Below are 21709 nucleotides of genomic sequence, written 5' to 3'. Positions count from 1 at the left end.
TTTTTTAAAACCACAATAGTCATTTTATTGTAACACTTGCAATTAAGCAGGAACAGTGGAAGGCAGTGACACTGAGAGGCTTCTCTTTGGAGTCCACTGAATGCCTGTATTGTTTGCACGTTGGCCTGATGGCTGTTGACAAGAGTCTAGAAATACGAGTGGATTTTCCAAGGCAATAGAAAAGCTCATTGTTTTTGTTTAATTGCTATGATAATGTTATTATTAAATATCTAAAGTGGGTTATGGGCTTTATGGGGCCCAGAGATCAAAATGACCTGTCTTTGGCCGTGGCCCTCTAGAAATACTGAGTTTCTTTTGCATTGCTGTGTTAAAGTGCATGTTAAGTGGAGAGTGAATCCCGAGTATCCAAAGAGGCCATGGCATGAGGATAAGCCCGTGTTACTCCACTCTCTGTGGAAGTTGTCCTGGGGTCTTATGCAAATGAGACTTGGCAAAAGAGAAGACAGGGGGTTCTTACCTGCTACATCTCCAGCTAGCGCACAACCCAGGGCAAATAAGAAAGACACATCCTTTTGTTACTTGATGCTACTTTTGTCAAGTCCCAGTGCTGCTGATGACAGTGGCTACAGGTGAGAAAGAGTAAGCCAGAAAATAGTAGATAATGAACACTACATACAAATGTTTACTTACATACATACAAAAATACTACATACAAATGATATGATTTTTTTACCCTTGACAGAGTACCTTTAAATTTTCTGAATTTGTGAATTTCTGTATACAGAAAGGTTACTTCTTTCTTTCCTTCTTTCTTTCCATCTTTCTTTCTTTCTTTCTTTCTTTCTTTCTTTCTTTCTTTCTTTCTTTCTTTCTTTTTCTTTCTTTCTTTCTTTCCTTTCTCTTCCTCCCTTTCTTTTTCTTTCCCTTCCTTCCTTCCTTCCTTCCTTCCTTCCTTCTTTCCTTCCTTCCATTCTTCTTTCTTTTCTTTCTTCCTTCCCTTTCTTTTTTCTTTCTTTCTTTTTCTCCCTTCCTCCCTCCCTACCCCTTCTCTCCCTCCCTCCCCCTCTTCCTTCCTCTCTTTCTTTCTTTCTTTCTTTCTTTCTTTCTTTCTTTCTTTCTTTCTTTCTTTCTTTCTTTCTTTCTTCCTTCCTTCCTTCCTTCCTTCCTTCCTTCCTTCCTTCCTTCCTTCCTTCCTTCCTTCCTTCCTTCCTTCCTTTCTTTCTTTCTTTCTTTCTTTCTTTCTTTCTTTCTTTCTTTCTTTCTCTCCCAGAAAGGTGAAAATGAAGGATTAAGAGACTGTTTCTTGCCCATAGGTCCAAGTTCCTCAAGATCAAAAGCACTAACTCTTTGACTTGCAAATACAGTGAAAGGGAAGGAGGGAAGGGAGTTGAGTGTGGAGTCCCTCAGGAAGCAGCCCTCTACCCAGAACCTGGAAGGAAACTCTCTAGAGGCCGGAAATTCCTTGACAGCCCTCACTAGAGGCTGGGAAAACGTTCTATTAGAGCAGAGATTGATGGCTGTAGAGTGCGGAGAGGAGAGCTGGGCCCACTACCAAAGAGATGTTTTCAACATCAGCCAGATGCCGAGCAAACAGGCTGCCTTTGGACTGCATGTTCTTCCAAGCATCATAAATCCACAGGCTGCTCCCTAACCCACATCCTGCAGAATACAGCTGGAGTAGCAGCCCCCACTCTGCTGTGAACTCAGCCATGTTGGGGGGAGGGGGAGCTGGTTCAAATCCCTGCTGCTCCCACTGTTCTAATATCCATGCTGGGCGCCGAAGCCCCAGGGTTCTCTCAGGAGCTGGTCCCCTCAACCTGTCTGAGATGTCCACATGTATGCTGGATCACTGACAGCCTGTGGGCTTGGCTTTAGCTCTACTCTCAGAAGCTGGGTTGCACTTGGCTGGTCTCTGCTGGCCTCCTCACTCCAGTAACCAATGGCTGGGCAGTGCCAGCAGAACTGTGCCCTGTGTCTTCTCTTGTTTGGTGTCTCCGCGGCACATTCCAGGCCACAAACACATACTCCGCCATCACCTGGTTATTCCCTCTTCTCCTTGGCCAAATGCTTCCTTGTGCAAAGACCAGTATTTCCCTATGTGGGCGATTCCAGCCCTCTCAGGGCACGCTGGAACAGTGGGGAGCGGTAGTAGGCTCAGGTGCAATTAGGTTTTCTGAAAGATGAAGAACAAGGGCCCTAACTGTAGTGACACCTGCATTGGAGAGGTCTTTTGCCCTACCTGGCTCAGTTCTCTCCTCACCTTTGCATCTTTGATCTCATCAAAGGATCCAAAATGTAATGTTTGGACACATTGCGGTGAGAATGGGGGGAAGTCAGTTACTGGCTCTTCCCTTAGCACCTTATACTGTGATGGCACATATTCATTTTAAGATTCTGGATTGAGCCACCCTGGCCACTCCTGTTCATGAGCAGTTTATAGTATAATCATCGGAAAAGGCGTTTCTATTCAGAGCATGCGCTAGGCATACATAATAATACATATTGTCAAGGACTCAGGTTTCTGTTCAGCCCCCTAAGAAGTGACAAAGCACCCTACTCCTGCCTCCAGTTCTCTAAACTTATGCAAATATTGTCTTATGTCCATGCCGAAGACCCAAGCCATGTTCGGTTTGCTTTTGCAGGTCTGTGTAACTCCGCCGATAGCTGGATGATTGTGCCCAACATCAAGCAGAACCACTACACGGTGCATGGGATGCAGAGCGGCACCAAGTACATCTTCATGGTCAAGGCCATCAACCAGGCAGGCAGCCGCAGTAGCGAACCTGGGAAGCTGAAGACAAACAGTAAGTCCGGGAGCCTCATGTCTCCCTGCAGCTGCTCTTCCCTCCTTATAATTCCCTTCCTTTGTCCAAGGCATCTGTGACCAACAGAAGGTAGACTGGAGCTAGTGTGCACGGGTGCAGTTTCCGTCAGACACCTCTGGGTTCCCATATTGGCTTGTTTGGAACGTGAGGACATCATTAGCTATTAACCTCTCAGCCCTTCAGACTTCATTGTTAAATTTAATAACTCAACATGAATTCTTGTGAGTAGGAGAATATGTACATGTATGTTACGAAGTGAAATAAAAGGGTGAGAGTCAGCCTGTCTGCTGTGTGCCAAGTAGTGGCTTATGCAAGTCACATGGTCCCGGTCACAGTCACTCACTTCTGCCATTTTAGTGCAGAATCGCCTGGAGAGCACTGGGGCAAGAATTCCAAGGACTAATGTGAGTCTTTACATCTAGGAGACCTGGGTTCATTCCCTGGCACCACATGGTCCCTTAGTACAGAGCCAAGTAGTTCCCAACCAACTCAAACTGTAACCCAAAATCAAACAAAAAATGGCCATATATAACACAGATCTGTTAGGAATGACCAAGTATAAATAAAACTTTATTGACACATGGTCATTAAACTAGACTAGACATATAGACTGCAGTTTGCCAAACTCCTGTGTCTGCCAATACTATGATCTATTCAGTTCTTTAGTATCACTGTATCACTGTCATCCTGTTGCTCATGGATTTGTTCAAGTGGGTGCCAGTAACGTCTCCACTCATCCCTGTCTCATGCTAGTGTAGTCCAACGGTGTCTGCTCACTCCAGGAACACGAAGAGCATCAAACCGTTAGTTCAGGGTCTTGACAAAGTAAGTAGTTCGGCCCTGAGATTTTAGCAGCCTCTCCTTACTCATCCTTCCCAATGCTGCCATATTGGGGGCTCTTTCAAGGTCAGGGGAATGAGACTTGTTATTGTTACCATTTTTGTCATATCAAATATGCCATGGGTAGCTTGCCAGGCTCTGTCGTGTGGACGGGATACCCGGGATACCCTTGGTAACTTGTCGGGCTCTCCAAGTGGGATGGAGGCTTTTGGGGCGGCCTCCAATCGCCCTTACAGGTGCTCCCAATCTACCGAATGCAAGCTTTTGGTCGACTGGCATGTTTTAACGATGCACCTGTTGGTTCACCCTTCGAAGGTTGGCACCGTTACCCCCACCACCACCACCACAATGAGGTGGTGAACTATCGAGGGAGGGGGCAGTTCTTTAGTAAAATCAACAATTACGTTGGTACTTGAATTAATTCATCTTCTCAAAAGGAAAAATCTTAAACTGGTGCCAGGGGCGGTGGTTTATTTGAGAACCACATCTGTGACTCAGGTAGATTTGCCCCCTGAGGATGTGGGGTCTTGGGTCTGATCTAAAGCAGCAGGTTCCTGCTTCCAGTGTGGACATGTGAGGTGGTTCCTCACTGGCAGGAGGTCACATGGAACTTAGCCTTCCTTTTCTTTATTTCCCCCTTTTCTTTTGTTGCTACAATGACCAGGGTACACACACATTTAGCCATGGTGCTTGCTGGGGGCCATACTCCAGGCTATGGTGCTCTCATATTTTTTCTTTAGTTGCAGTGCTCTCTGGGGGTCTACCCCAGAGTTTCAGTTTTTTTACACACGGGGCTGTGACGTGGCCAGAAATCCATTGTGATGCAAAACTGCCAGCCTCACACTTGCCTAAAAGTGTTGAGGCCTCTGAACCATCTCCTGACCCATCCCTCAGGCTTCTTGTCAATGATGGGGGGTCTTTTTAAAAAAATTTTATTAGCAAATCACCTTGAGGTACAGTTACAAACTTATGAAATTTTGTGTTTGCATTTCAGTCATACAACAATCGTTTATCCATCCCTCCACCAGTGTCCATTCTCCTCCACCAATGATCCCAGTATCCTGCCCACCACTCCCACCCCATCCCCCAGCACCCCACCCTGCCTCTTCAATAGGGCATTCCCTTTTGTTCTCTCTCCTTTGGGGTGTTGTAGTTTGCAATAGAGGTATTGAGTGGCCTTCATGTTCGGTCTATGGTCTACTTTCGGCATGCATCTTCCAACCTGAATGGGTCCTCCCGACATCCTCTACTTGGTGTACGCTTCTCTGTCTCAGCTGCCCTTTCCAATGTTGGAGGTCTTTATGGAGTTCTTCCAAAACAAGGTATCTATGCTCACCACTCTACCATCAGTGCCTCATAGTTTATTCCTGTCCAGGGTCCAGTTTACTCCTACATACCACTTAACTTCCATCTTTAAAAATGGAAGTATTCTAGGGAACGGAGGGACCAGTACAGTGGACAGGGCACTTGCCTTGAATGTGATTCACCTGGGCTCAATCCCCATATGGTTCCTTGGCCTGCCAGGAGTGATCCCTGAGCACAGCCAGAAGTCAGCCCTGAGCACCTCTGTGTGTGGCCCCAAACCAACCCAGCCCCAGTCCCCACCAACAAATGGAAACATTTTAATCAAAACTAGCTTCAGGGGCTAGAGCAATAGCACAGCGGGTAGGATGTTTGCCTTGCACGCGGCCGACCCAGGTTCGATTCCCAGCATCCCATATGGTCCCCTGAGCACCGCCAGGAGTAATTCCTGAGTGCAGAGCCAGGAGTAACCCCTGTGCATCGCTGGGTGTGACCCAAAAACCAAAAAAAATCTAGCTTCATACTCTTCTTGTCTTGATGACACCTTATCCCTAACAGTTGTTGATCATCATTCCTGAGGAGTTTTTTTAAATAAGCTAAAATTAAAACTTCAGCTGTAACTCTGTTGGTCTCACAGCCTCTGAGAGAATCACTTCTGTCTAGCACTGGAGGACTTTCTCTCTTCCCTGCTTTAGTCTTTTCTTTGCTGTAGTTAGAACTCTAAAATCAGGGCCAGCAAACCACAGCACATGGGCCACATTTAGCTGCCTGGTTTTGAGAAAGCAGTTTTATTGGTGCACGGCAAATCTATTCTTTTCCCTAATGTTTTATGCCTGTTGCTTCCGTGCCACTCTGTTGGAAATATTCCCACCCAGTCCTATGCAGAAAAGGCACATTGGTCCCTAATCACAAAGAAAGGGATATGCTGGCATGAAGTTTGTATTCAGGTACCAACTGAATATCTTTGGGAGAGCTTGGATGTGACATAAGAGTGACTGCCCATTGTGATCACATCCATTTCTCAGTCAACATCTAGTATTGCCATGACCAGTTGGCCATTTTTCCCCCTGCAGTTGTCTGAGAGCTGTACACTAGGCAGGTGGAACACCATTGGCTATGAACACCAGGTATTGCATCAGGTTGTAACTCACTTCCTGTGTTTCAATGTAGCTGACATGGTGTTAAGTGACAGGCAGGAAGCAATGTTGAGTTGTCAAATAAATCACAGCTACAGGATGTCAGGTGTGACTTTGTCAAGATTTCATAATGGGTTAAATATTCGAAATCCTGGGGCTGGAGCGATAGCACAGCGGGTAGGGCATTTGTCTTGCACCCGGCCGACCCAGATTTGATTCCCCGAATCCTATATGGTCCCCCGAGCACCGCCAGGAGTAATTCCCTGAGCACCGCCAGGAGTAACCCCTGTGTATTGCCGGGTGTGACCCAAAAAGATTTTAAAAAGATATTCAAAACCCAATGTGAAAACTGAAATAGAGATGACCTTGCTTAGTGTGTGCATAGAAAAACTCAGGAATTAGAAAAACCAGTGGTTACTATCCCATATTTTCTCTTGATCTTGTATGCTAAGCATACACACATGTGTAGTCATTCTAAAGTCATAAGAGGAATGCTCTGATTTTGAACAACCTCAGAAGCAGGTAAGCCTTTTGAATAGTGTCTGTCTTAACATCAACATCCTTGTTTTGGTTTGTTTCTGATGTGAAGTCTCTTTAAAGGAATAAGTTTAAGCTAGACTGAATATGAGAATCTATTTGGGGATGTTTTTCAGCCAGTGTGTATCTGAGATGCTGATGCACATGTTCTGCTGCCCCTTGCCCAGCACCTCTGGGCTCCTGCCTTGGAACCAGCAGACAGTGAGCTCGTGGTCACAGGAACATGTTCATAGTCACTATTTTACTGCACCTTTAAAAATGGGATTCAGGGGCTGGAGCAATAGCACAGGGGTAGGGTGTTTGCCTTGCACGCAGTCGACCCAGGTTCGATTCCCAGCATCCCATCTGGTCCCCCGAGCACCGCCAGGAGTAATACCTGAGTGCATGAGCCAGGAGTAACCCCTGAGTGTCACTGGGTGTGACCCAAAAAGCAAAACAAAAAACAAAACAAAAATGGGATTCAGAAAATCTGATAGTCACATTAAATTTTATCTTACTCTTCCTCTTTTTTCAACTTATCCAGGCCAGCCATTTAAACTGGACCCCAAATCTGCACATCGAAAGCTGAAGGTGTCCCATGATAACTTGACAGTAGAGCGTGAAGAGTCATCATCCAAAAAGAGTCACACACCTGAACGCTTCACCAGCCAAGGGAACTATGGCATAGCTGGCAATGTGTTCATCGACAGTGGCCGTCATTACTGGGAAGTGGTCATAAGTGGAAGCACCTGGTAGGCATTTGTATCTTTCATCATTCGGTTGCAAAAGGCAGCTCTCATACTTTCTGAGAGCCTCAAGCTTCAGCCGTGTCCATCTTAAAGAAGAATATGCAGAAGCGCTTTATCAGTTAGCTGTTGCCATAGTATTGCTGCATAGCAACCACCCCCAAACTCAGTGGATTCACATAGCATTTACTGTGGCTCAGTAACACCCACCACATCTATGGGTTTGCTGATCAAGGTGAATTTCAATTGAGCTTTGCTTTATTCTGTAGATTAGACCCAGCTTTGCTTTGTGGGTCTCTTTGGGCATATGGACTCTCCAGATGGGTCCCTCTCAACGAGCCCAAGAGTGTAAGCCCTCTATGCAAGCACAGAGTCAGAAGTAATCTTTCTCTGGCCCTTTCTAAATAAAATGTGCCAATTCCCTAAAACAGCAGTTTTCTTCCTAAAATAGCAATCTTCATCATTTGAAAAATTATCAGTTGCCTTGCCCATTTTATTCTAGATGGGATCAAACATTGATCGCAGACTGGGAATAACTTTTACTGAATCATAACCCACTGAATAGTCTCAGCTTAAGGGCAAAAGTCAGGGTATAGTCTACATTGGGATTGGTTAACCTCACTCAAAATTACCTTTCCACAATTTATACCCCTTATTCTGGCTGACTTTCTCATAAATGCCTACTTGTTATTGCTCAGAAGCCTTCATCTAATACAACTAGTTGCCAGGCTCTGATTCAAGCATTTTACAGATGTCATCTTATTCATTCATAATCCACCACAAGTGGAAGTGCCAGTATACCATATGGTTGACAAGATCACTGAGGCACTTACCCAGGGTCAGAAAGCTCATACAGAGGTGACTGATGGCGAAATTCAGAAGTCAGCAGCCAGGGTGCACCATCTTATCGAAGAGCCTGTAATGTTTCTGGTGTTGCAGGCCAGATGATCTTTGTTGAAACTCCTCAACTCTACTGTTGTGGGCAAGCAACCACAAACCACAAGTCTACGGGTGTGGCGGTGGACCAAGAAAAGCTCACTTATAAAAAGAAACAGACGGCCATATTTGGCCCATGGGCTATAGTTTGCTGATCCCTGCTCTTAGCCACCACAGTATATTTTATAATATGCCTAAGATCATAATTAATCTTTAGGGCTTGCAGTGGTATCTTCAGTGAGCAATAGTGTAATCCTAGCCTTAAAAAGAAAACCAAAACTCCTGAGACTACATAACTTGACAGTGATGAGTATTATCATAGTGCTGTTTTTATATAGGGAGGCCAAAATTCTTGTTATTTATATATTTAAAATTCTTTACCTCAAATTTATGAAAATAGTACTTTTGCATCTTACAATGTCTCTTTAAAAAAGTTTTAATCGAGATACAGTACTACTGTGGTTTACAATTCTATTAATGATGGTTTCTCATGCACATAATTCCAACAGCACACCCATCTTACAGTGTCTCTTAGAGTGTTGGCACAAACTGAGTGAAATCCTAAGGAGGCAGAGAGATAATATGGTGGGTAAAGCACTTGCCTTGCATGCATGCAGCTGGCCCAGATTTGATTCCCAACACCACATATGATCCCCTGAGTTCTCCCAGGAGTGATCCTCTAGGTATTGGTAATTTGGTATAGAGCCAAGAGGAAGCCCTGAGCACCACCAGGTGTGGCCCAAAAACAGCAAAAAAAAATTGAAGTCCTAATTTGAGGAACTTCATTTCTCCCTGCCATGGTACTGATAGAAACCAAGCAAGTTAATTTTCTTTGTCATCATCATTATGATTCTCTTTGCATCCAAACATCGTGTTCCAACATCCTAAGGAAGGATGGAGGGCACATCCTTGTACCCTACATGGCCATGGACATTTCCAGTTTTTTAATGACTTGAGGGCAATAGAAATGCCCCAAGGTAAATGCAATGAATTTTTACAGGTGCAAAAGAGCAAACATTTCTAGTTAATTAACGTGCCATATTAATCTAGGATGGAATCCAGTATCTAAAGAATGGTAACCCATTGATAATTATTTATAATGAATGATACCTGATCGTTATGAGCTCATTCCCATTGATGAATGGTGCGGGGAATTTCATCAGACCACTTCAGTTATATAAACACGGATCAGGATTACCTTGAAAACACCCGCCAGATGTCAAAAGGAACTCATAAGTGGGGGGGGAGAAATTCTAAAATTAATTGCCACACTTTGGATCTTTGCAAACCTGTTTGTGTCGATTTCAGGAAATTCGCATGCAGAAAGTAGTTTAACATTTCTGGGAGGTGACCCCGATGTGATTAAATTCCAGTGCCACCTTGATTTGCTGCAGCTAATGACACATATTTTCTCATGAAACACGCTCCTGACTTGGAATTAATGTGGATGTCATGATCCATACAATGGAGCATTTCACATTGCTCTGAGAAGCCTAAGTTTTTGACTTCGGGATTCTCGGCATCTCACTGTGTAACTTAATGGAACATTACTTTCTGCCTGCACCTTTCAAGTTCAATGGAAATATGTATATAATTTTACAGATTAATGATAATATAATGGTATTTTCCTTTGCTTAATGGACTATATACATAGTTATTTTCTTACTCTCTAATGCCGTTCATGTGCACTTGGTGTTTTATGAAATGGTGTTAACTAAGTGCAGGTTCGTGAAAAGATTACTGGGCCAGAAGTCTAGGAGGAAGGAATGAGACTCTGGATTTTGCTCCTGATTTTTAACCTCCTCTGTGTTTTCCCATTTGCTAAATGAAGTCGGTCATAGCTGCTGCAGCTACTTCCGAGGGAGTTCAGTTAAGGTTCAAATGGTAAATGAATGTCAAGGTTCTTTAATAAAAAAGAAAAATGGCGTGCAGCAACGAGAAGGAAACGGTAGAAGCATATGGTTATTTGATGGTGCAAAGGCAGGTTCCAAATTACCTGAAAAAATGGCTGTGCTGTCTGCTGGGGCATAGAGCCTGTCTTTGCCGAATGAAGCCTTTCCAGAGTGCCTGGGCTAGGGTTCAGTAGGAAAACAGAAGTCCCACTAGGCGCTGTGAGGACAGAGGAAGCAAGGCGCACAGAGCCCCAGAAGAAAGCCTGGGGCCAGGCAAGTGCACCCGGAGCTCATCTGTCCTTTCTCCTGTCTAAACTAGGCTGTTCCTCCCTCTTGTACCATTTCTGGACTTTGTGCCAGGGTGTCACAAAGGCAGACCCTGACCCAGACTCCTCCAGGAAAGGGAATCTGGGAAATGCAGCAAGCAGGATTTCCGAGAGCGGGGCAGAGGAGGCTGAGTTTTGAGTAGGCAGGCTGGCACCCTGGGCTTATCAGATGATCCGCTCCATGCTCCTTTTGAATTCAGTGGCAGGAGGTTGTATTCAGTTTCTTTTTAAACACATCGCTCTTAAAACAATAACATTTTAAATCCAACATATGACTGTTGTCAAATAAAATAATGACATTTTACCAAAACCCAATCAGGTTCTCTCTCTGCATTGGGTAAAACCTTTGTCAACAGCTAGCGACACTGGTTTCTGCTGTCATATGTTGAAAGTTGAACTCTGAGTCACCCAGTCTTTGTTAAGAGTGATGGGTTTTGCTTATCTTAGTAATTGTGAAATACTACAAATATTACAGAGCATACTTCAGTATGGGCAAAAAGAGAGTAAGAAGCTTGGGACATTGTAGAAAGAATTTTTCATTTAGTTTGAGCAGTGAGAGAACATTCAGAATAACCAGGATATCTGTCTGCTCAAATAGATTCAGAAAATTTTTAAAAATTACATTAAGGGAATATAATCAAAAGGACCCTTGGCAGTAAGAAATTAGACAATTTTTAGGGCAAGAACTCATTCAAGTCTTGTTTAAGTTTGTGCTATTTTAAGTCATCCGGGTTCAAATTCTGACCCTGGCACTTAATAGTACTGTTTCAGTGGGCAAAAATACTACAATAACAGTGACTGAATATCACATCCAATGCCTCTTTCCCAGGACTGAACATGTATTCTTTCCTCTGCTGCTCAAAATAAGCCTCAAAAATGGACACTGGCATTGTTCCTGGAGTAATTAAAACTGGGAGCTGACAGGGAATTTCCCCCCACACATGCAAATCATTCCCCATGCTTTCTTTCTATGGACTATGCTCAAGGTCATGAAATTGACATGCTGTCCACTGGAAAATGCATACAAGGGCAAAAAGAAAATCTAGGGCTATGCTGCCCAATATGGGAGCCGGGAGCCACATGAGCCTTATTTAAATCATCTAATTAAAGTCAACATACATTCACTTAAAGTTCAGTTCCTCAGCCTCAACAGTTGAGACCCAGTAGCCACACGTGACTTGTGGCTACCATAGCAAACAGAACAGAATGTTTGTTTACCCAATTGCTACATAAAGTTCCCTTGGATGTGCCCTCTTAACGACTTGTGTAAGGTCTTCACAAGCATTGAGGGGAGGTGGGGGGAAGGCAGCCAAACACCAACTGCAAATTCTCCTGTAGTGTCTGAACTGAAAACAGGAGTGGGGCCAATCCAACGGTCTCTTTCCTCCCACTCTGTGCGTAGGATGGAGGAGGATGAGGAACACATGTGTTGGGGCTCATGCCAAGTTTTCACTTAAGGACAATGAACAGGGACTGCAGAAGGTCACGTTTTTATAGCCCTGAGGACCAGAGAAAGGGTTTAACATCCACGCGCAATACCGCTCTCAGTTTGTGCTGCTGTTCTTGGTTCCCACAGGTATGCTATTGGCCTGGCCTACAAATCAGCACCGAAGCATGAGTGGATCGGGAAGAACTCAGCTTCCTGGGCACTGTGTCGCTGTCACAATAACTGGGTGGTGAGACACAACAGCAAAGAGATCCCCATCGACCCCGCCCCTCACCTCCGGCGTGTGGGTATCCTGCTGGACTATGATAACGGCTCCATCGCCTTCTACGATGCTTTGAACTCCATGCACCTCTACACCTTCGACATCACCTTCTCGCAGCCCGTGTGCCCCACCTTTACCCTGTGGAACAAATGTTTGACCATTATCACTGGCCTCCCCATCCCAGATCATCTGGACTGTGCTGAGCAGCTCTCCTGAGCACTTGGCTGGAGGAACCCCTCACTGGGCAATGGATGGGGTGGGGGGCACCATTTGAGGGACAGAGAAAGCACAGGCTGCCAGAGTGTGATAAAATTTCACCGAAAGGTGTCCAGAAATGGTCTAAGATGGGATTCATAGTGGGCAGTTCCTCCCCATCTTTACTGTGTTTGGTATTAAGTGCAGGCTTTAATAATTTTTTCAAATTTTTGTATTTACAGGAAGAATAGATTATTTATAAAAGAAACAAAACCGGAATTCCAGCTCTTAGGAATTGTTTGGTTTTGTACATCGAGAGGCCCATAACTTCAGCAGCTCTTTATAATTGTCATTTCATCACAGTCTATGGGCCGTGTTACACAGTTTTGTGTAATATCCTAAGATTGTTAACCTCCTCACACCATCGTTCTGACTGAGTCTGACAGGTGCTGGGCCTGGCACCTTGATGATGCCTAACAGAATCTGCACCTGTTTGAAAAAAATTTAAATAGCTTTGTACAGGGCCAGGGAAATAGTACAGCAGGTAAGGCACTTGCCTTGCATGCAGCTGACCCAGGTTCAAGCCCCAGTACCCCAATTGGTCTCCCGAGCCCCATCAGGTGTGACCTCTGAGCACAAAGCCAGGACTATGCCCTGAGCACTGCAAGGTGTGGCCCCCAAACAAAATTAGTTTTGAACCTAATAGGGAAGTAAGCAGAATTTCTTACTGTTTCCTTTTGATATATTTTAAAACTGCAATATCAAAAACTTTGATTAGGTCAAGTAGAAACAGAAGCAAAAGAAAAAAACTGCAAAAACCTGGCTTAAAGCCATGAAAATTCCATCTTTAACTACCCTCTGGTGGCTGATGGACTAAATTGGAAAAAATAGAAGCTGGAGCAGTAGTACAGCTGGTAGCGCACTTGCCTTGCATGTGGCCAACCCAGGTTCTATCCCTAGCATCCCACATGGTCCCCTGAGTACTGCCAGGTGTAATTCCTGAGTTTAGATGCAGGAGTAACCCCTGAGCATCGACAGGCGTGACCCCAAACCAACCAAAAAAATTGTTGGCTTTCAAAAATTGGAAAGAAAAGTTTAGACATGCTTGGCCATTTCACCCTACTTGTCGTAGGAGTAAGGATTCAGGGAGAACATTAAGAATGAGATGGCAATTAAAATCACTCACTTGGAATCCTCCTGGTTTTCCAAAATTCAAGATTGTTGGAAGTTGGATTATTTCATGATGTCAAATCTATTTCATTTTTTTCTTTTAATCATCTCTTTAGGTCTGTGAAATTTCTTCACTATGTTTATTAGTTATCCTGTTTCCCATCACCCCCCCCAATTATTTTTCCTGTGTCACTAGCGCTGAAGAAATATAGTCTGTCACAAATGGTAGCACCCCTTTAAGTTGATTCTGTGCTCCCCAGGACATCGACCTGTGGCCCCGCCTACCATCACACCTCCAAATATAAGTCACCTGCAGACATTGAATACTATGAGTTGGTAATAACAAAGTACGATTCATTAGTATACATGTCTCATCCATTATTATAAACTGACCTGTATTAAATGCATCTTGAAAAATGTAGAAGTCCCTCCAATATTCTAGGATACGTTACTGTAGAGTTATAAGACAGAAAAAAGTCAATCTCATTATACCCACACTGGGAGCAGCTAGCGGGACCTGTTAAGAGGATGTTAGGTGGCATCCATGGCATGCTCGCCTGACACATTTGAAGGGCCCATTACCTAAGGCATTCTCAAGTAGTTCTTGGACTAGAATCTGGCATGATTCTACCTTGACCAAGAACATGGCATATATAAATTGTTTTGTTTGATAAAATACTTCTCTGGCCTATTGGCTTGGCCATCTTGATGTAGCAGTCTGGTAGATTTAGGCATTGTTTTAGTGATTTCATTTTCAACCAAATCAATCAATCATTTCCCTGAAATCCATCCGTAAGACCCATTTCAGCCTGACATCATGGGCAGCTTCCTGTGGGCCTCTGTCCTCTCCACAGAAAGACACTTTCCTTCTTACTACATAGATTCTATATATTTACTATATTATTTATACCCAGATGAATATTTTGATAGTGACTTAGGACAATTTCACATCTGAAAAGCAGACACCTCAGTGGGGAGAAAACTGATCATTCTCTGGAAAGTTAATGGGATTTTGTTTTGTTTTGTTTTGTTTTTATACTATAAAAGCAACATGTATTTGCCTTTATCCCAAAACCTGCAAGGGTTTCCTCTGTATTTTTATGTACTGATTTTGGTAGCCGGATAACAGATATTTTAATGTACTTTGTACAATAACAGGTTTTGAATGAAAGGGTCTAAAACTCAGCTTCTGAGTTTTAAAAATCATGGTCTCCAGGTACCAATGCTGCAGTTTGCCTTATGATGTTAATGTAAATCATTTTTGAGAACAATATTTACATGAATATAATGTTTTCAATATAAAGATGTTGCTACTCAAATTTTCACTGCAAGCCATTTAGGTTGTGTGTTTGCTATTTTTATAAGGACAAGAGGGATTATGTTATAGTTTTGTTGTGGAAGTCTCACTCTTTGCTAACTTAAGAACTTTGTGGATAGTAGCAGTTACTATTTCCATATTGTCATATTTACAGGAAAATGTGTATATGATGAAAGACTACAGTGTTTACTTTCATTACTGTAATGATGTAGTAAAGATTTCCATGTGGATTTTTTTGAAAGTCTGAAAAATATATACTATAAACATTTGCTGCCGTACAATTCTTTAAATGAATTGGGGTCACCATATTTGGCTTTTGAGGACCTTCACAGGAAGCACTGTGATACAGGGGAGAAAGAGATGGCAGTGCCAACTACATCACTCCAAGAAAATTGGTGCGGTGCCAGTGAACCAAAGCTGCTGTGTCTGACATTGCATGTGTGTGATGCCAAGGCCCAGAGCCGAGAGGGCCCAGCTGCTGCCATCTTGAAATTCTTTCTAATTCAAGAAGGGGCCTGAATTCTCATTTTGTGTTGGGCCTCACAAATATAAGCAGTCCTTCTAAGGAAACTGAGAAACATGGTACCTCTATCTGGACAGAAACAAAGAAACCGGATCCAATGTCCAAAGCAGTCATTGAATTCCAGTAGGAATCCCAATGGACTAATAGAAGAGTGTGCCTGGGTGAGGATTTTCCTTCCAGCTTTCAGAGAAAATGACTTCCCAAGCTGCCTATGAATAGTGATGGTGGTTTCTGCAGGAGAAGAAATGGCCTGGTGTCAAGCAGGTGTTTCATTACAATATTTAGATTCACTGTGAACTTCTAGCAAACCAGTATCCTCCAGAAAAAGTGAGACTGTTTCAACCCCAGGCATATACGCACGCTTCATTCACCTGCTTTGGTTGTTGGGAATTTGACATCCGGTTTTCCCTTTATAGGATAAAGAAGAAATAAAGACAAACAGTGAAGGGGTTGGGATGATGGTTTTTAAAGAGTTCTTTTCCGCCGGGGGCAATTTGGCAATGTCTGGGGACACTGTGGATTGTCCCAATTTGCCTGCCGGAGTAGAGACCGAGGGCACTGCTCAGGATCCTGAGGTGCTAGCGCAGCCCCTGCCGCAAAGAATTCTCTGGCCCCAACTATCAAGCGCCACAATTGAGAAACTCTTGTTTGGGTGTTTTGGGTTTTGTTTTAGTGAAAAATAAAGGGAACATCAATTCAGAACCTTTGCTGATCAGTAGTGCGAAGCTCTGGATGTGATTTGTTTTGTTTGGAAATGAAAAGTCTGTTCTCTTTCTCAGTCTCCTGAACAAAAACTCACTGAGTGGTACTTGGGTGGCACTGCCCAGCTCAGCCCTGATTAGTCTCTCAATTGCTGTTGCTTTCTGGTTCTAAATAAAGTTGTGTTTGTGGTTCCAAGATCCGCTGTCTCTGCCTCTCTGTGTTTGCTTTTCATCTTGTTGTATTCTTGCAGCCAGGATTTCCACGACCTGTGTTTTGTATCACTCCATTCAAAATAGTTATTTTAAAGCTGCAGGACATTTCTAAGGGAATGTTTTATTTTAAAAATTTATTATTATTTATTTTTTGCTTTTTGGGTCACACCTGGCTCTGCACTCAGAAATCACTCCTGGCGGTGCTCAGGGGACCATATGGGATGCTGGGAATCGAACCCGGGTCGGCCGCATGCAAGGCAAATGCCCTACCCACTATGCTATTGCTCCAGCCCCAGGGAATGTTTTTTTTTTCAATGAACCGAAAGAAAAGAAAATTGCTTATGGGGAATGGAGATACAGAACAAGAAGGACTGGATTTAGGGTCTTGTCATGGAAGGGAGAATATGGGTGACGGAACTTCATATCTGTAGTTTAGAAGAATCCCACCAATTGGTCTGTAAATCTCTCCCTCGCCCCATTCTGTGGCTCACAGAACTTGACTTTCTCTCATTAGAGATGAATGCTCTGATTCAGGTTGGTGCTGGGCAGAACATGGTGAGATCCCTCAAAAGCCCAAGCCTACCTAGTATCAGATATCCCTGAACTGCTTAGCATTGCCAGCTGCCCAGCCCCACCCAGACCTCCGTGCCCTTCTGAATCCAAGAATGGGAGAGTGGAGGGTCCAGGGAGCTAGCCAGAAGACTGCTGAAAAGGCCACCAGGGTATTTTGTTACTGATGCAAGTGGGTGAGACATCTCTGACTGCCCATTACTTACCTATACTCACTTGTATGTGTGGGATTTACAGTGTTACAATATACAATACTATCAACGTTAGGGTTTCATGCATGACCATTCCAACACCAGACTCCCCAGCCTGGGTTAGTTTCCCTCCACCATTGTCTCAGGGCACTCTTCCCTCCTCCTCACCTCTCCCATGTCCTCTGCCTCTCCCCCACATCTCACCACCACAATAAGTTCCTTTCCCTAGACTAGTTATTAGATTCTAATAGATTTTAGCCATTTCTTGTTCCCTTACTATGCATCTTGATGTTCCACTTCTGGGAGAGATCATTCTGTATCTGTCCCTCCTTCTAGCTGGCTTCACTCAGCATGGTACCCTCCAGTCCCATCCACATAGTGGTAAATTGTACAATTTTGTCTTACAGCCAAGTAGTATTCCATAGTATCCCAAGTAGTAGTCCACTGGCACACATTACAAAGATTGAAAACAACCAGTGTTGTCATGGATATGACCCAAAAAAATCCACTACTTGTGAGAACATTATGGATATTTCACAAAACAATAGGAATTGAACTTCTACCTGACCCAGAAATCCTACTTCTGGACACATAACCCAAGGGCCCAAGACTGCATTCTGAAAAGACATTTGCTCTCCTGTATTCATTGCAGCACTATTCATGACAGTCAAAATCTGGAAACAACCCATGTGTCCAAGAATAGATGAGTGGATGAATAAACTGTAATGTGTACAAAGATCGACTTAGACCCTGAGATGAGTTTTCCAAAGGGCTATGGAAGCAGCAGGAGCTAATGAGCGCAGCTCAGTGAGCATGAATATCACCTTTGCTTTTCAGATGCTGGTGTGGTGCTTGGATCTCATCCTGAAACATGGTGAGCCAGTCCAGTCCTGTCCTTTTGGAGGAGGTGATTCTCAAGTCAATGGGCTTGATGGCTACAGTCACCAGGCCTAGAAGCATTCTGCTTAGATCACTGTGACCCAAAGTGGGCGAAACTGCCCCACCCCTGTGCAGCACTTGCATAGTTTTGGGGGTACTTTATGTTTTCTGGGTTAGATAGTGAATATTTTAAGGGGGTTAGGTTATGGATCTCTGTGGTCACTATTAGGTCAGTGGCCACACAGCGGAACGGTTAGAGAATGGGCGAGACTGTCTCAGTCAAACTACAAAGCCAAAGGGGCTGCACTGGGCTGATGCTGTAGATAAACATCTCCTGTGGTGGATGGGGGCTGGACTGGAGGACTTGGCCAGTCCCCGTGAGCTCTCAAGCCCACTGCAACTTTGACAATTCTGCCAAATTGCAGACCTCATTCGTCCCAGAAGGCATCAGTCAGGGCCCTGCAGGTGACTAGTAGTTCTTTCATTCAAGAGAGGTAGGGAGGCCAAATCGAAGGATCAGCTTAAAAGCCTTCATAATTTTGACTTAAGTCAGCCCTTCTCAACATGTGACAGGTAACATAGTCCCTCTGATAAGAGTTCTGAAATACATTTAATTGCAACATTTGAAACTGAACAGACACTGCTGTAATGAATCATCTTTCGATTCAGCTTGCAGGCATGTCTCACTCCAGAGAGTAGACTGCATCCCCTTCTTTTTATTTTTATTTTTTAAAAACATGCAAATAGAACATGTTGGAGAAGGTTGTTGCTAGCGATTATAATAAGGGCATAAAATGGGAGACATGTGGAACTGGCAAATTCTTTTCCCTTGAGTATCATCCTCACCATGGGATGCACATTCAAGAATGCAAAATAAAAATGGGGTTAAAGACTTTGGGAAAAGCTTTTCGGGCCATTGTGTTGTTTTAGTATGGGTGGTTTATGGACAGGAATCCAGGTCTGCTGCTAAATCCTTTTCAGCCATGTTCTCCTAAGAGAATTAGGTATGCCTGATTAAATAGGAAGTATAGCAATTAACGAGCAAATATGTCACGGCTTCAAACCAATTACCAGCTAAGGAGAGGCACAGAGAAATGATTTAATAAACATTGGTTCCTCTTCATAGTCTATTTCTTCTCAAAGCACAGGTTTTCATCAGTCATGAAAAACTGCTCCGTTTCAGTCATCTCAAACACCCAAACCTCTTTGCCCTGTTCTTCAATCTTACTCTCCATCTCGCCTCCTCTTTTCGGTTCTGCTTCCCCGTTGAAGCTTAGATGTTCTGTTTCTGCCCTCAGTGCCCCAGCTCATGTTCCCTGGCACATTCAGTGTCTCCTCACACCATGCACTCCCCATTTCAGAGGCGGCACCCACACCCACACCTGTTCCCTCTGAGGTTTCCCTGGGCTCATTTTGATAAGAGGCAGCTTGGGAGATGTTGGTTCTGTACTTTAATCTCTCCCTAGGCAGTGCCATTGATCAGGGTATGAGTGGTTCAGTGGTAGAATCCTCCGCTGCCTAGGTAGTGCCATCTCCACTATTAGCATCTTTACTGCTCTCTGCAGCTATCTCCCAAACTTCCATCTCTAAGTCTAACTGCTCTAATCAGGCCCACTCCGTAGCTCTGCATCCAGCCTCCAAGCTCAACTTTCACAGCATCAGCTAATGCCGTGCCCCCCACCCCCGTCGTAATCCACACGGCACCTCCTCCCTTAGCTCACCCCCAAGCAGCCATGGTCATCTCTAGACAGAATCAAGTCACACATGTCCCCCTTGACTTCTTTCACCTTTCTAATTCCCACACCGATGCCCCCACTGCCACCTGACTTAAAAATTCTCTAAGTCTCCCATCTACTTTTCATGAAACTTCGGTGGCTGGGAGGCCCTCTATACCTGCACCCTCCATCTTTACACAGCAGCACCTTGGACCAATGACTGTCATCTCTGCACCCTGCCTACACTGGCCATCGTGCCATGCCTTATGCTCTATGCCACAGACCTCTGCTTGGACCACTCTTCCCTCTCCTGCTTTACTGCCTTTGGTCATTCATAGTACTTCTCAGCCATCATTTCCCAACTGTCTTCAGCAAAGCCTAATCCTCTTAATATAGATTTATGTAACGGTCTGGGTCTCCTCATAATCCTTGTCATGGTTGTGATTTAGCATTTGTTAATGTCAAATTTTGCTCACTTTTTTCCGCTCTTTGTTCCACACTCGACTACAGTATTCCTGAACTCTGAAATTAAGATTAGCTTAGCTCAATGTGTGCCCTATAGTATATGTTCAAGAAATATTTACAGTAGAATTCCAGTTTGTCGTGAGTATGGTGTACTTGAACCTTCCCTTAAACCTGTAGCACTGTAGCACTGTTATCCCATTATTCATCAATTTGCTCAAGTGGGCACCAGTAATGTCTTCATCGTGAGACTTGTTGTCACTGTTTTTGGCATATCAAATATGTCATGGGTAATTTGCCAGGCTCTGCTGTGCAGGCAGGATACTCTTGCTAGCTTGCTAGGCTCTCTGAGAGGGACAGAGAAATGGAACCCAGTAGGGCATGCAAGGCCCTACCCGTTGTGCTTGTACTAAGAAAACAAATGTTTTATAGGTGCAGTAACCACATATGCTACAGAATAAAAGTGAAGTGAAATCTTGAGGATTAACCTTCTAGAAATTCCATCCTCAATTTATATTAATGGCAGGTCATTGAGCAAAAGTCAAACCATGAAATTGATCAAGTATAGCATTCATGACCTTTCTGCATCTCCTGGCTGACATCTGTGCTCAAATTCTAAATCTGGAGTTGCACTTTCTAAATTGCCACTTGCTGATAAGATAATCCAGGTGTGAATAAAATGGGTTCCAGAGTCTTACTGTCTACCTCAGGCTTGTAAAAGTTCCCCCTTCTAAGCTTGTTGCCTCAATTTCTCTGTAAATTCATGCTGTTTCCCAGAAAGCAAAGTTTTTAGGCTTTACCGAAGTTTCCGATTCTCTGAGGCTTCTCATTTCTCCTCAGTAGCTGGGTTCTCCTGGAACTCCTTTGGGCATGATCTCCAGAGCAGCCTGGGAAGTCCCAGGCGACAGCAGCCCTCTGTTGGAATCCCACCTCAGGCCTTCCTTGCTTAACGTGACAACCAGGTCACCAACTGGGTGCATGTACATTGATTTGCATGGACTTATTTCTCTGTCTCCTTCACTGTGTCTGTCCCTGTGTTCCTAGGTCTGTTGCCTTTTACTGCTTTGAACATGGTCTGGTCCATGTTTCCCAAAGATACAGTGAATGACTTTCAGATTCACCAATCCCACCTTATCTGAAATTCACTTTAAATAAGAGAGACGTTGAGGAGGGTTAAAAGAGTAGGATAGCAATAGACGTGACCTGCAAACAGTAATATAAATCAAGCTGTAGTTGCTGTGTTAGCAGCAAAGTAGAATTCTAAACAAGAAACATTTATTAAACAAAATCCCGTTAATCACCGATTTCCCGGGTGGGCTCAGTAACCTCTCATTTCGTCCTTTCCTTGAGATCTTAGAAGTCTATCTAGACTCGGCCCTTCCAACTATGTCACACTGGGGGCTTTTTCAGGGTCAATTCCTTTAATAATAAATGCATGATTGCCCGTACCCACTCATGCCATTGCCATTTCATTCACCCCAAAAAGATGGAGAGCAAAAACAAAGACAGGCACTTTTTTTGAGGAAAAACCTGGTCTAAAGATAGAAATTGTGGAGTAGGGCCATCTATCCATAGACACTGGT

The 21709-nt window shown here is 43.9% G+C and overlaps 1 protein-coding gene across 1 annotated transcript in view; it reads left to right on the top strand.

Moving 5' to 3' along the window:
- The window catches only part of MID1 (midline 1), a 144019-nt gene extending 127733 nt beyond the window's left edge, over positions 1-16286 (top strand). Inside the window, exons 8-10 of the mRNA XM_004612178.2 lie at positions 2604-2765; positions 7125-7332; positions 12057-16286. Of these exons, the coding sequence (XP_004612235.1) occupies positions 2604-2765; positions 7125-7332; positions 12057-12405 (719 nt within the window). The 3' untranslated portion in view covers positions 12406-16286. The remainder of the gene's footprint in view (positions 1-2603; positions 2766-7124; positions 7333-12056) is intronic.
- Positions 16287-21709: the final 5423 nt, after the last annotated feature.

Source organism: Sorex araneus, chromosome X, assembly GCF_027595985.1.
Source record: "Sorex araneus isolate mSorAra2 chromosome X, mSorAra2.pri, whole genome shotgun sequence".
Lineage (NCBI taxonomy): Eukaryota > Metazoa > Chordata > Mammalia > Eulipotyphla > Soricidae > Sorex > Sorex araneus.
This window is presented reverse-complemented; position numbering and strand designations above follow the sequence as displayed.